This window comes from Dipodomys ordii, unplaced genomic scaffold, assembly GCF_000151885.1.
Source record: "Dipodomys ordii isolate 6190 unplaced genomic scaffold, Dord_2.0 Scaffold11, whole genome shotgun sequence".
Lineage (NCBI taxonomy): Eukaryota > Metazoa > Chordata > Mammalia > Rodentia > Heteromyidae > Dipodomys > Dipodomys ordii.
This window is the reverse complement of record NW_012267227.1, coordinates 10909320-10924237: the sequence shown is the minus strand read 5'-3', so window position 1 is coordinate 10924237 and position 14918 is coordinate 10909320. Positions and strand designations below refer to the sequence as shown.

Genomic DNA, 14918 nt, shown 5'->3' with positions numbered 1-14918 from the left:
GTAACACTGTTTTTTTTGCTATACAAACTAAATTTATAATATAGCTATACAATTACAATATATTTTGTTTAGAGTTATGTGTTATTTAAAGAAAATACAGCTGGGTGTCAATGACTCACATCTGCAATTCTAGCTACTCAGGAGGTTGAGATCTGAAGACAGTGGTCAAAACCAGCCTGGGCAGAAAAGTCCAAGAGATTGTATCTTCAATTAACCAAGAAAAGCCAGGCTGGTGACATGGCTCAAATGGAAGAGCTGTGAGCAGAAAAAGGTGAGCAAGAACTTGAGGCCCTGAGTTCAATTAAAATACAATTTTCTGATACATTTCAATCAAACTTTGGTAATGCTAAAGGACTGACTTGTTCTTTTGGCATGTAATTAAAATACAGATGGTTCAAGATTCTTTATTTTGAAGAAGTTATAAATTTATTTTATTTTGCTTTATTTTAATGGTGCTGAGGATTGAATCAGGGCCTCATACATGCTGAGTATGTACTCTGACACTGAGCTACAACCCAACCACCCATGGTTTTAAAAGTTTTAATGAGTATGTAATTTTCCATGTATTGTTCCTCTGAATACAGTAGCACCCTTTCAGCTACAGAACTAAAATTGTTAAAGTTGTACAGAATCAATAAATTCTGTAAGTTCAAAAATTACTAAGCCTCCTATTGTATGCAATCGTATTTTGAATACTATTACATAAAGACCAAAGATACTGAAGTGTATAGCAAAACAAAAAATCATATTATTCCACATGGAAATTTTATAAAAAGTCAAGTTTTTTGAATCCCCCCAAATTTTCATTTAAAAAGTTTCCAATGTGTTAATATATACAAACTATTTCTTCCTAATAGATTTTTCTGGAAGATAGTATCTTTTTTCTTTTAAAGCTGTTACCTTCTCCATACATCTTCGAAGGGTGTTAATATTCCTCACCCACCAACCTATTCCCATAGCTCTTAACTCAGACCACTGAGGGTCTCCGCGCTGAATTGCTGGAATCATATTAATCAGTTCTTCCTCAGCTTCAGAATGAAAAGCCCAAGCAAAATGGCAGGTGGACACACCTAAATGAGAAACATGAATTAATAACTTTTGGAACTGTAGTGATCTTTTGCATAGTTACATATTTATTTATTCTGAAAAGAATTTTCAAGTAGAAAGGATAAAATGAAGTCTGTTATCATTAGTCTTTTTGTACTATAGGGATACAAAGGAAAATGTGAATGGGCGCTGTGTGACAGGAAGGTATAGTGGTATGTCTATGAACATCCTCCCCTCCCCCCCAAACATATGCTTCAATACTAAATAAAAGATTCAAATAATGAGGGGACTAGAATACCTTGATGAAGTAGCTGTACCCGGTATAAAGGAGGCAGGGATGTTAAAAGGCATGTGTGCAAGCGCATAGCTAACAAGTATCTCAAACCACATTCGTCTAAGGTGTCTCTTCCTGTAATTTCAAGCAGAAATATGTTTAATGAAAAAGGAATTCAACAGGCTCCAAACTGATTTAAATGTTATAAAATAAACACTAAACTCTTTGGGTACACTTTAATATCTTTACAAAAACCATGTGAATGTTAAACTCCGAAGGAGAAAATGTTTTTGAAAAATTACTGCTTAGTACAGATAACAATAGCATTTATTTGGTAACATAGGTAATTCACTGTAGTAAATCAGGTATAATTGTTAAAAATATTTCCTAGATGAACTGAGATTAACACTTAAAGACAGAAATTACATAACTAAATTTGTTACAAAAATTAAGCACATAGCATCATCTAGCTGTTTTGTTTTACTGAAATAAAGTACTATCAGTTGAAATTTGACTCTCCAAGCTAGTTTTACAGGTTAAACTGAACCTCAACCTTAATTCTATAAATTTGTTTATACAAATTTGATTCTACTTAGCCAAAAGTTGAAAGTATGGAAAACTTATTCAAAGCTATAACCACTTTTGAGTAACAGCATTGCAAAAGTACTGATAGCATCCAACTGAATAACTGACAAATGAAACACTTAAAGAGCAGAATATTTTCCACAGACAAAAAAAAACACCTCAAAAAACAAAAGAAAAATTTCAATTGCCACACTTAAGTTCCACCTTACTTCCAATTACCTATATTCATTCATCCATTCACCCAACAAATTTACATCTCCTACATGTAAGTAGTACAATCTACTACAGTTTTTGTTTGTTTTGTCATGGAGCTTCAACTCTGGGCCTGGGCGCTGTCCCTCAGCTCTTCAGCTCAAGGTTAGCACTCTACCACTTGAGCCACAGCATCACTTCCCCTTTTCGGGTAGTTAATTGGAGATAAGAGTCTCATGGACTTTTCTGCCCGAGCTGGCTTTGAACTGCAATCCTCAGATCTTAGCCTTCTGAGTAGCTAGGATTACAGACGCAGCACCTGGCTTTCTACTACAGTTTAAGAACTGGGAATTAGACAGTGAAAAAGGCAGAGTTAACACTCTTAAGAAGTTTATGTTTTAGGACAAAGTAAGAAACAATAGACAAATATATGAAAGTGATTCTACGGAGGGAAACAGCAGGCAGTACAGAATGAGTGCTGAAGTAAGAGTGATCTACTGTATATAGGGTGGCCAGGAAATAACTTCACAGAACAGTGCAATTTCAGCAGGAAATGAGCCACAAATAAATCTAAAGAACACTGCATGCAAAGGAAATAGTAAGTACAAAGACCCAGAAAAAAGATAGCAAGGCGGTCAATGCAGGGAGTGGAACAGGGCATAGACCATCTAGGTCCTTAAGACCATTGTAAAGACACCAGCTTTTATTTGAAAGTGACATGGGAAGCCAGTGGTATATTCTGAACAGAGGAGAATTTAGTATGACCTGAGTTCCCATGAACAAACAAGGCAGTTATGGGGACTGAGTCGGTAATTAGGCAGGAGGCACCAAGCACTTGAGCCAGGGTAGGAACTACAGGGGTCATGGGAAAATAATTCTAGACAAGACAGAATTTGCCAGTGGAGTGAATATGAAATATGAGACAATGCAGAGTCAAGAATGCCTATACATTGTCTCACCTGAACAAACAGAAGAACTGATTTACTTAAAATCATTTAATTTTAATAGATGTGCAACTCTTAATGTCTGAGCTTGCTTCTATCTGTTAAAGGGAAACATTCATTCCTGCCTTATCTACTTCATGACTGTCCACTGAATAAGCTATTTTCATACTGTCAGCCAATGACAGTTTATATCATAACACTTACACTATTTTTCATGGATTACAGCATGCCCACTTTCTTAACATTTCAGGGTACAAACTCTGAATATATATTAAGTATACAAAAGAAGGATTAAGGTTATTCTGGGGAAATTTTTGCTTTAATGCATACAGCCACAAAATTGTGAAGGCTTTGGTTTTCTTTCTTTTTCCCCCTCTATCTTAACTAACATACTTAGAAAACAGGTCACAGGTCTCTTGTTATTTTGGTCTATAGACAGGAAATATCAAGGATATATTGCAAAGCTGTAAACCTATAAAAGAGAGATTTTCAAACTGGCTTTGAGGAACATTTTTTCCTCCAAATTTGGAAATCTTTTAAACATTTAAAAAGAGGACAGGTCTAAGAGCAACAATTTTTCCACATATGAACACTTAATGCCATGTACTCTTAGATGAGCCACTTAATTTCCTAAGGACCAGTGTCTTCATCTATAAAATTAAATATAATAATAGCTACCTACCTACTAGAAGATTGTTATAATTAAATGGGATAAAGTACATAAAGTGCCTGGCACACAGTAATTCTTCACTCTTCCACAATATTTATTGAATGAATGAATGAAAGATCAATTATTTTTTGGTTTCCTTTGCTAATGCCATTGCTTATAATCAACACCATTACCTTCAACTTTCTGCATAGGAGAGAATGAAATCCAGTTTCAGAAGACAGCCAAAATCTTTTTAGTTATAGAATGTATTAGGCAAGATACACACATTAAATGCTGAATGTCTTTCTTGAGAGAACTTTTGTAAAAAAAAAAATTGTGTAATACTAAAAAAGCTATTTATATCTAGAAATGAGAAGTTCGTAATTTGAGCCCATGAAGTCTCTATGTCTTGTGATAACACATGAGCCATTATTACCATTCAAAGAAGACTACCACAAGAATTAATCTATTTGGGAAAAAAATCATACAAAGATTTCATTGTAACAACCCCTATGAACATGCACACAGACTACCATAAATCCGAGGCATCATGTGTACAAGTGATAGCTTGTTTCAACTGTCTTTCCTTTTACAACTAATATATTACAAAATAATGACTGTATATGAGAAAGGGTTTTTCCTTGCAAGATTTGAAAGAAAAAACACAATTGAACATGTGAGTTATTATACAGATAATACAACATTTCTAGTGGTAACTTTATGCATTTTTAGTGAAACTATTTACCTGAGTAATTCTTATCTCTGTTTTCATCAAGCTCAGTACTGGTGGTAGCCACTGTATCCGCCAGTGCAACAAGGAACATCTGCTCCAAGCGGGTAAGGCCTGGTAAACTTGAGTGCATAAGGTGACTTGAAAGTACCCTAGCATGTTCCTGGCCAAAGTAAGCTGGCCCATACTGAGAAAGATTTATTACTTTTGACTTATTTTCTCTCTTTTCTGGCTCTAAATCAATATCATCCGTTGTTATATCTTGGATTTGAAACAGCTCTGAATACTGATCCTCTGGCTGATTTTCAGTATGATCTTCATAGCTTGGAGGCATCTTTGTACTCTCTTCTGAAATTCTGTAGGATGTATCCTGATCTGCAGCAAGTAATGCATATAGTGGCAGCGGAGGAATAGAATCTATCTCGGTGTAATCTCGAGTACCATCTTTTCCTATGGTGACCGTATCTTTTGCTGTACTGCCACTTACACTAATGGTTCGAGAAAGATGTCGCTTAGTTCCTTCTCCAGCATCGGCGTCTCTAACTATTGCAACTTCACCTGCAATGCATTTTACTAAATGAGAGAGGATGGCTTTAGCCCTCCGCACTTTCCCTAAATCCATCAATTCCAACAACTGAGTTGGATGATACTGTGGCAGAGTAGGAGAAAGTACATGGGCAGCCTCAAACAAGCCACCATCTTGAACTACAGTTGGTGAGCAAAACACGTCGTCAGCAGTAGCTGTTCCTTCAGCAATGCTTTTTCTTGCCAACATGCTAGACTTAAAGGCTGAATGTTCTTGTAATGTCTCTTCTGCACTGGGACTATCAGCTTCTGTGTCCCCAAATTTCATAGCATGCTTCCACTGGGCATACACATGCATTTCACAATCCATTCCCACCACCAAGATCCCATCTCTTACCCAAGAGAGAGAAACAGGTAGTGAAGGTGTACCATCGACAGAGGAGACCAAGTCTATAGATCTAAGAAGAACCCATCTTGACCTAACCCCCTGCTTAATACTACCACCTAGTGGCAACGTAATGACAGCTACGCCATCCTTACTGTTGGTCTGCTCAGTTACAATTCCTGAAAGCCTCCCATACATGAAGATATTAGCACCAACCCCCACTGTGAGAATGTGGGAGCCATCTTCTTTTGACACCCAGTCTAAATGTACTAAATGCTTGATATTTGGAATAAGATACCTATCCTTGCTTAAAAGTGCATCTGATTTGCTATATACAAACAGATTACTGTCAACGCTAACCCGTGAGTCAAGAACACTCCCAACCTTAACCAAATCATCAAGATGAATAGTTTGTTCTAAAACCCATTCTGACCCTCCAGTGGATTCACACTCGAATATACAAACATGCATGGAAAATTCTTTAGAAACAAAACCATTGTGGTGCATAGGCTGCTTATAAGCCACTGCGAGGCGACCTGTGTATGAACAGCTCACAGCAACTGGTCTTCCTACAATGCTCACTGTACTGCTGTTATCTTCTCCTTCATCGTTCATAAGGGGCCATCTCCTCCAATGATAGGTTTCTTTCTCATCACTTGAATTGCACTGTGGGTTGGTCTCCATACAACATTTCCAGAAGCGCACTTTATTGTCAGAACAAGTTGTGACCACTAAATAAGGCGCAAGGCACACAGGATAGATTGAAGAAGAACTCAAATGGCCTTGAGAAAGAAAGAGCAGATTGTTATAATTAGAACCACACAGTTAACATGCTAATCACAAAATTATGTAATGTGACCACTTAAAGCCATTGTGAGCTTCTTCAGAATAACTCTGCAGTCTCCTCCTTTAAAAACTATCCTTTATGGTGGGTGCAGTGGCTCATGCCTGTAACCCTGAGGTTACAACAATCTGAGGATTGCTGGGAGAAAAGTCCCTGAGACTCTTAGCTCCAATAAACTACTCAAAAAAGCATGAAGTTGCAAAAGTAGTGCTGTGGCTCATATGGTAGAGCACAAGCCTTGAGCCCAAAGAGGTTCGGGGACAACACACAGGCCTGAGTTCAAACCCCAGGACCAGCAAAAACAAACAAACAAAAAACCTATCCTTTATTAAATATCCATTGGCTAAAGAATCTATGGAAATCTTGAAAGGCCTACTGGCAAAATCAAAAGATGCAACGATAATAAACATTTAACTTATTTTTAGGATAATTAAGTTTAAAAGGTATAAAAATTGAAAATCAGGGGCTAGGAAGGTGGCTCAGTGGTAGAGTGCTTGCCTTATGTGCATGAGGCCCTGGGTTCAATTCCTCACTACCACATAAGCAGAAAAAGCTGGAAATGGTGCTGTGGCTCAAGTAGTAGAGCACTAGCTTTGAGCTGAAGAGCTGAGGGACAGCGCCCAGGCCCAGAGCTCAGGCCCCATGACCGACCAAAAAAAAAAAAAAATTGAAAAACATCTCATAAGTGAAGAAACTATAATCCTTATTAATAAAGTGTTAGTTGCCTTAGTTTATACATGCCTACACCACCACAAACTTCACTGGGCTTTCATTCTACATATCTGATTACTTTGATTATAGATGCTTCAAAAGTCATTACAATTTGCCCCTCAAAGTCAGTCTTCAAATAAGCCAGACCCCAATTTACTTCTACTATTTTTTTCTAGGCAGCTAACCAAATTAATAGATCTCACTCTTTTTACAATGAGACTAAAATTCAGCCTTTTATTTTAGATTTTCTCCAGAATATTTGTGAACCCTGGTTCAAATATACTTAATAAAGATGATACATAATTAGCAGAGTATAGATGAAAGTCTTGGAAATAATTTTTAGAATATTTTTAGAGCTTCAGTTAGACTGGAGGCATGAGTCAGTCAAGTGGTCGTGAGCCAAATAAGAACATGAGGCCAAATTCAAGCCCAAGTACCAACACAAAAAAAAGGTTCACACTAGCCTTGAGCAAAAGAGCTCAGGGACAATACCTAGGCCCTGAGTTCAAGCCCCATGACAAATTTTTTTAAAAATAAAAATAAATGAAAATCTTTAGAAAAGGATTCATATTCATATATTCATATTCACATTCATATATCAACATATTTTCCAGAATTTACCATCATAATATTCCAAAGTGTACTTCTCAATAAATATTTACACCATTTTCTATCCAGCTGATTATATTCATCACCATCTATTTTGTTTAGCAACAAAGACATGTTGCTAAACAAACAGATCATTTCTAGAATATAAATCTTTTTTTTTTTTGGTTGTCGTGGGGCTTGAACTCTGGGCCTAGGCGCTGTCCCTCAGCTCTGCAGCTCAAGGCTAGCGCTCTATCACTTGAGCCACAGCACCACTTCCGGCTTTTTTTCTTTTTGCTTATGTGGTGCTGAGGAATCGAACCCAGGGCCTCAGGCATGCAAGGCAAGCGCTCTACCACTGAGCCACCTTCCCAGGCCCTCCACTTCTGCTTTTCTAGTGGTATCTTGGAGATAAGAGTCTCAGGGACTTTCCTGCCTGGGCTGGCTCTGAACCTCAATCCTCAGATCTCAACCACCTAAGTAGCTAGGATTACAGGTGTGAGCCCGGCTAGAATATAATTCTTTATGTCAATGTAGAATATATTTCAGAAGAGTCCATCTATTTTATTCCTCAGAGAAACAACTCCTCTGTCTTAAGACCCTGTACCTGCTGAAGGTGTTGCTCTTATTACTTCAACCGCTTCGGGGAGATCCAGGGGTTGGCTATATACCAGTCGAGAACTCAGAATAAGTTTGCTAGCAGTCTGAAGATTTGCAATTGATGAAGAATGTGGCATGGGACTCATACTAGGGGAGGTTTCTGGAGACGACTCCACATTCTTCTGTCCAGGGACTGAGAGTAGATTCTCAGATGAAACATTGTCTGAAGATTTTGCTTTGAAAAGAAATGATCAAATTATGACATACATATAAGCTATACATATAAGCTGGAATGATAATTTTTTTTTTGGTTCCGGATTTTCCTGTCCATAATCCTCAATTCTCAGCTTAGAGTAATTAGGATTACAGCCACCTGTGCCTGCAGACTCCTCCTCCCCCACTTTTTTTTTCCTAATGGTAAATTATATTATTAGACCTTTTTTTTTTTTTTTGGTTCCGGTCGTGGGACCTGAACTCTGAGCCTGGGCGCTGTCCCTCAGCTCTTCAGCTCAAGGCTAGCGCTCTACCACTTGAGCCACAACACCACTTCCGGCTTTTTGCTTATGTGGTGCTGAGGAATCGAACCCAGGGCCTCATGCTTGCAAGGCAAGCGCTCTACCACTGAGCCACCTTCCCAGCCCTGGAATGATAATTAATCTTTAAGAATTATGGCTTTTTAGGAGGCAAGGTGAATTTTCAGACTTTTGCTTGGTTACTTTGACAAAGAGCTATTTTTAAAACTATTACATTCCTAATATACATGACTAATGCTTTCACTGGAAACAGTCAAAGGAAAACTAACACCTTACAGCTAAAAAGAAGCTTTTAGTTATGCAGGCCAGTACTGTTAACCTTTTTTTTTTCCCCCATCATGGGGCTTGAATTCTGGGCCTGGGCACTGTCCTTCAGCTCTTCAGCTCAAGGCAGGCGTTCTACCACTTGAGCCACTGTGCCACCTCCAGTTTTCTGGTGGTTAATTGGAGATAAGAGTCTCACAGACTTTCCTGCCTGGGCTGGCTTTGATCCATGATCCTCAAAGCTTAGCCTCCTGAGTAGCTAGGATTACAGGCATGAGCCACCAGCATGTTAACCTTTAAAACACATTAGATTTTGAGCAGTTGTGAAGTGGCTCAAGTGAAGGTAGAACGCAGCCATCTAACAAGTGCAAAGCCCTAAATTCAAACCTCAGTATCACCACTGGGGGTTGAGGGGGATTGTGTGAGAAATGTGGTAACACACAAATTTCAAAGCTAACCCCAAAGCAACCTATCATGTTGATTTGAGATAGATCCCAATAATCTGCAGTTTTCATATGCAGCAGAAGTGTTTCTGAAACAGATGGTACAGAGTCTTTAAATTCATCAACAGACATATAACAACTTCATGATAAAGAAGGCCAAAGATCTAAATAAACTCCTCACCAAAGAAGATAAATAAATGATAAGTAAACATATGAAATAAGGCCTAATAGGGGCTGGGAAGGTGGCTCAGTGGTAGAGCACTTGCCTTGCATGCCTGAGGCCCTCAGCACCACATAAGCAAAAAGAAAAAAGCCAGAAGTGGCGCTGTGGCTCAAGTGGTAGAGTGCTAGCCTTGAGCTGAAGGACAGCCCCCAGGCCCAGAGTTCAGGCCCCACGACCGGGCCCCCCCAAAAAAAAGAAAGAAAGAAAGAAAGAAGGCCTAATAATATAATTTACCATTAGGAAAAAAAAAGTGGGGGAGGAGGAGTCTGCAGGCGTAGGTGGCTGTAATCCTAACTACTCTAAGCTGAGAACTGAGGATTATGGACAGGAAAATCCATGAAACTCTTATCTCCAATTAAGCACCCAAAAAGCCAAAAGTGAAGCTGTGGTTCAAGTGATAGAGCATTAGTCTTGAGCAAAAAAAACTCAAGAACTGCATCCAGGCCCTGAGCTCAAGCCCCAGTACCAGCACCAAAAATAAATAAACAGTCAGCCAGTACAGAACTAGTCCTGAGCATAAAACCTCTGGGGCAGTGACCAGACCCTGAATTCAAGCCCCTGAATTGGCATAGAAAAAATAAAAATAGGAGCTGGGAAGGTGGCTCAAGTGGTAGAGTGCTAGCCTTAGCTTAAGAGCTCAGGGACAGTGGCCAAGCCCAGAATTCAGGCCCCACGACCAACAAAAATAAATAAATGAATTAAATAAATAAAATATACATTTTAAAGGTAGGAATACACAAATCTCATTATCTAGAAATAATGGTTTGACAGAGGCATATTTCAATTAAGCAATTCAATTTATAGTTCATCATAACTTTATTTGTGAAACAAAGGACAAAGGGCAAACCAATGCAACAGTGATACCCACAAGACACTATGTTGGAAATGAACTTTACAACTTGGGGGAGGGAAAGTAGGACAAAATAAGGGAGTGGGTAACATTATTCAACAGGAAGTATACTGGTTATCTTACTTATGTAACTGTAACCCCTCTGTACATCATCTTAAAATCAAATTTAAGGAAAAAGAATCAACCAATTCTAAAGCACATTCTGTAAAAATAAATTTATTTCTTATTTTTGCATAAAATTATGTAATTACTTACCTAAACATGCTTGCACAGATTTAAGATGAAGGTGCCACATATGGAGAATAGAGTAATTGTTCCTGTCCTTTTCAATTACTACTAGAAAGAACTTTTCTGAAAATGGTGGTGGTCGATATCCTATTGTTCAGAAGGAAAGGATAATTGTGTTACTATTGGACTAGAAAAAAAAAATTTTAAACACTAAATATGCCCATTAATATGCCTCACAGTTGGGAAGGGAATACTGTGTAAGAAAAAAAACAACAACACTACACTTCCAAGGGGAAAACTGTGAGAAAAACCTTTAATTCTCTATCACCACAAGTTAACATCTTACTTCTTATGTTTATCATTGGTCTGGGACAACTGACAAGAAAATTTTTAATACCTCTACCAAATTAACTAGTTTCCTTAAGATAACATAGGGATCTCAGTGCCAATCAAAATAATGATAGCAATGCATAGTTACTTTTCAAAACAAAGTTTTCTAAATATCGTTTCTGGGAAAAAGTCTGATGCAAGTGAACTGTCTTTTAAATGGTAGTTTTCATCCACATGCCTTCTTCATCTTCATCTGACAATTAACTGATGTACCTACCAAGAGTGATGAGAGCATGACTTTGGACAATTCATACTCAATGAGTTTTAAAGATTCAAATAAGCAGCCGGGTGCGGTGGCTCATGCCTATAATCCTAGCTACGCAGGAGGCTGAGATCTGAGGATCATGGTTCAAAGCCAGCCCGGGCAACAAAGTCCATGAGACTCTTATCTCCAGAAAACCAGAAGTGGCTCTATGGGTCAAGCGGTAGAGCACTCGCCTTGAGCTGAAGAATGCAGGGACAGTGCCCAAGCCCAAAGAGTTCAAGCCCCACGACCGACCAAAAAAAAAAAAAAAAAAGATTAACATAAGCAAACTCAGACTCATTTTAAAACATACCTTGTGATGGCTGAAAAAATACTTCTGTTTCCTTTTTCTCCAGATCTTCCTTATGTGGTTTATATCCTATAATGAAGTCTTCTTGAAACACATGAAGCAACTGTGTATTTGAGCCACACTATAAAGATGAAAAAAATTGTTTGCATCTTTAAAAATTCCCTATTTCCCACCTATCATCTCCTCAATACTGGCACAGAAAAAAAACAAATCTAACAAATTTCTTTTTGGTGCAGTCCTGGGGCTTGCACTCAGGCCCTGGGCGCTGTCCCTGAACTGCTTTTGCTCAAGGCTAGCACTCTACCACTTGAGCCATAGCTCCACTTCTAGTGTTTTGCTGGTTAATATGGAGGTTAAGAGTCTCATGGAGGCTAGGAATATGGCTCAGTGATAAAGTGCTTGCCTAGCATGCATGAAGCCCTGGGTTTGATTCCTCAGTACCACATAAACAGAAAAGGCTGGAAGTGGTGTTGTGGCTCAAGTGGTAGAGCGCTAGTCTTGAGCAAAAAGAAGCTCAGGGACAGTGCCCAGGCCCTGAGTTCAAGTCCTAGGACTGGCAAAAAAAGAAGTCTCATGACTTTCCTGCCGTGGCTGGCTTCCAACTGCAATCCTCAGATCTATCTCATCCTCCTAAGTAACTAGGATTAAGGCATGAGCCACTAGCACCCAGCAAAATCTAACAATTTTATATTAATCCACAACTAGAAAAGAAAATGCAGCAGGAAAATTAAAACTATTTCCGAAAAAAAATTACTTCAATGCTATCAAAGCCAAGAGCAGAAGAGCTCTAATACAAACAGATAATCAAGTTTACTTCTTTAAAAGATAGAAAAAAACAAAACAAACATAAATAATACCAACACTTCCTCCACCCCTAAAAAAGGGGGGGGTAAGGGAGGAAGGAAGGGAGGAGAAGGGGGAGGAGAAAGGAAAGGAGAGGGGAGGGGATAGGAGGGGAGGAGAGAGGGGAGAAGAAGAAGAGAGGAAGAAGAGAAGAGGAGGGGGAGAGAAAGAGGGGAAGATGAGGAGGAGAGGAAGAAAACCAGACAGACAAGGCAGAACATTGCCAAGGCTTGTAATCCTAGCTACTTGGGAGGCAGAAATCAGAAGATCAGAGTTCAAGATCTGCCTGAGCAAAAAAGTTCAAGAAACTCTGTATCAACCAATGACTAGACAGCAACACATCTGTCATCCTAGCTTCATGAGGAAGCACAAATAAGAGGATTAATCCAGGCTGCCCCAACATAAATTGAGACCTTATGGTCTCAATTGAGAATGCTGGCCCAACAACTACAAGACCTGACTTCAAACCCAAGACCACCAACCCTGTCCACCTCCCCCTGCCACAAAAACTACAGTTAGTAGTGATCCTCTAACTTTCAGCCCAAAAGTAACACATCTTATGACTGGCTGGCGAAGGCTATGCTAGCAACATAAGGCTCACTGGGCTAATACAGAACAAGTAACTTTTGCAATTCCACTTGAGGACACCAAAAAAAAATTAAAGCCTGAGAAATACCCACTCGAAATCCACCTACTAGACCAAATGTATCAATAATTATGAGGGATTCTATTACGCCACTAATATGACATATTCTGGAGAAATAAATGTACATGTAAATAAGGCAGCTCTCTAGAAGGATGCATGAGACATCCCTGTTAGGGGCTATGCTATATGATCATGTTTTGAGACCACACAGAGAAAAGGAAAGATAACCATAAATGGTTATTTAGAACTATAAGTGAGAATTGAAAGTCAAGAAAAACTCTAGATCCAAATGTAAGTTTATTATGCAAGTATGTCAACAGTTAGATGACTGCCACATAGATTTTAAGAAAAGGAAACAGCTATAATTATCTTGGTACTGAGTGAACAGTCTGTAATCTTAAGAGAATAAAGGAGAGCCAGATCCTTCCTTAGAAGGAACTAAAAGAACTAAAATATTAGGTTAAGCCACTGAATTTTTATGAAAGTTACAGGGTAATTTTAATGTCTGTCCAGGGAGAGACATTCATAGTAAAGGAGGTCACCTCTTCAAGAGAAAAAGAACAAATGAAAGGGTAAAGGTAACATCTTTATGAATACAGAAAGCAGAGAACACAGACATGGTAGTGCACACCTATAATTCAGCACTTGAGAGAGTGGGGAAGCTTCGAAGATCTTGAGTTCCAAACAAGTCTGGGGTACATAGCAAGAACCTGCCTGCCTTACAACTTCCCTCCACACACCTCCTCAAAAAGAAGAAAAAAAAATCAGAGAACATTATAGGAACAAATCTACGATGAGTTTTAGACTGTCATTTATAAAGCCTGTCATTTATCATTGCTTCTGGTTTATAGCCCTTGTATTAAAGACAGCCATGAAGACATGAGAAAAATCTGGAGAAAATGTGAAATGAGGGTTCGCTAAGAAGATGGCTCAGTGGTAGAGTGCTTGCCTTGCATGCATGAGGCCCTGGGTTCGATTCTCAGCACCACATAAGCAAAAAGAAAAAAGCCGAAGTGGGGCTGCGGCTCAAGTGGTAGAGCGCTAGCCTTGAGCTGAAGAGCTGAGGGACAGCACCCAGGCCCAGAGTTCAGTCCCCAAAACCGGACCCCCCCCAAAAAAAAGAAAAGAAAATGTGAAATGAAAGAATGCTGCAGGACTAGGGGGCTGGGAACGTGGCTTAGTGTTTGAATGCTTGCCTAGCATGCAAGAAGCCCTAGGTTCAATTTCTCAGTACCACATCAACAGAAAAAGCCAGAAGTGACACTGTTGCTCAAAGAAGCTCAGGGAGCCGGGCACCAATGGCTCACGTCTGTAATCCTGGCTACTCAGGAGGCTGAGATCTGAGGATCATGGTTCAAAGCCAGGCTGGGCAGGAAAGTCCATGAGACTCTTATCTCCAATAAACTACCAGAAAATCGGAAGTGGTGCTGTGGCTCAAGCTGAAGAACTGAGGGACAGCATTCAGGCCCAGAGTTCAAGCCCCACAACCAACCAAAATAAAAGAAGCTCAGGGGTAGTGCCCAAGCCCTAAGTGCAAGCTCCAGGACTAGCCAAAAAACAAAAAAGGAAAAAACAAAGAATATTGGGCTGACAGTGAGCTATAATAATATCCCGTATAAAAGGTGCAGATGAGTGAAGGATAAATTTAATATCTAGTCCACTAAAATTTAAGGTATCTAAGAGCCCAATCTACTCCTCTTCCAGAAATTAAAGCAAAAGCATGGAACTTCTGGGTGAAATGAATGAAGGCCTTAGCCAGGAATAAGTAGCTCACACCTGTAATCCTAGCTACTAAGGAGGCTGAGATCTGAGTGAGGATTGAGGTTCAGAGCCAGCCCGGGCAAGAATGTGTATGAGATTTTTTTTTTTT

General features: G+C 39.2%; 1 protein-coding gene across 1 annotated transcript in view; it reads right to left on the bottom strand.

The window, feature by feature from the left end:
- Dmxl2 (Dmx-like 2) overlaps positions 1–14918 on the bottom strand; it is a 109589-nt gene that overhangs the window by 36949 nt on the left and 57722 nt on the right. The window contains exons 15-20 of the mRNA XM_013010151.1: positions 11563–11680; positions 10643–10762; positions 8082–8309; positions 4437–6113; positions 1346–1456; positions 901–1070 (exon numbers count right to left, since the gene is read on the bottom strand). Of these exons, the coding sequence (XP_012865605.1) occupies positions 901–1070; positions 1346–1456; positions 4437–6113; positions 8082–8309; positions 10643–10762; positions 11563–11680 (2424 nt within the window). The remainder of the gene's footprint in view (positions 1–900; positions 1071–1345; positions 1457–4436; positions 6114–8081; positions 8310–10642; positions 10763–11562; positions 11681–14918) is intronic.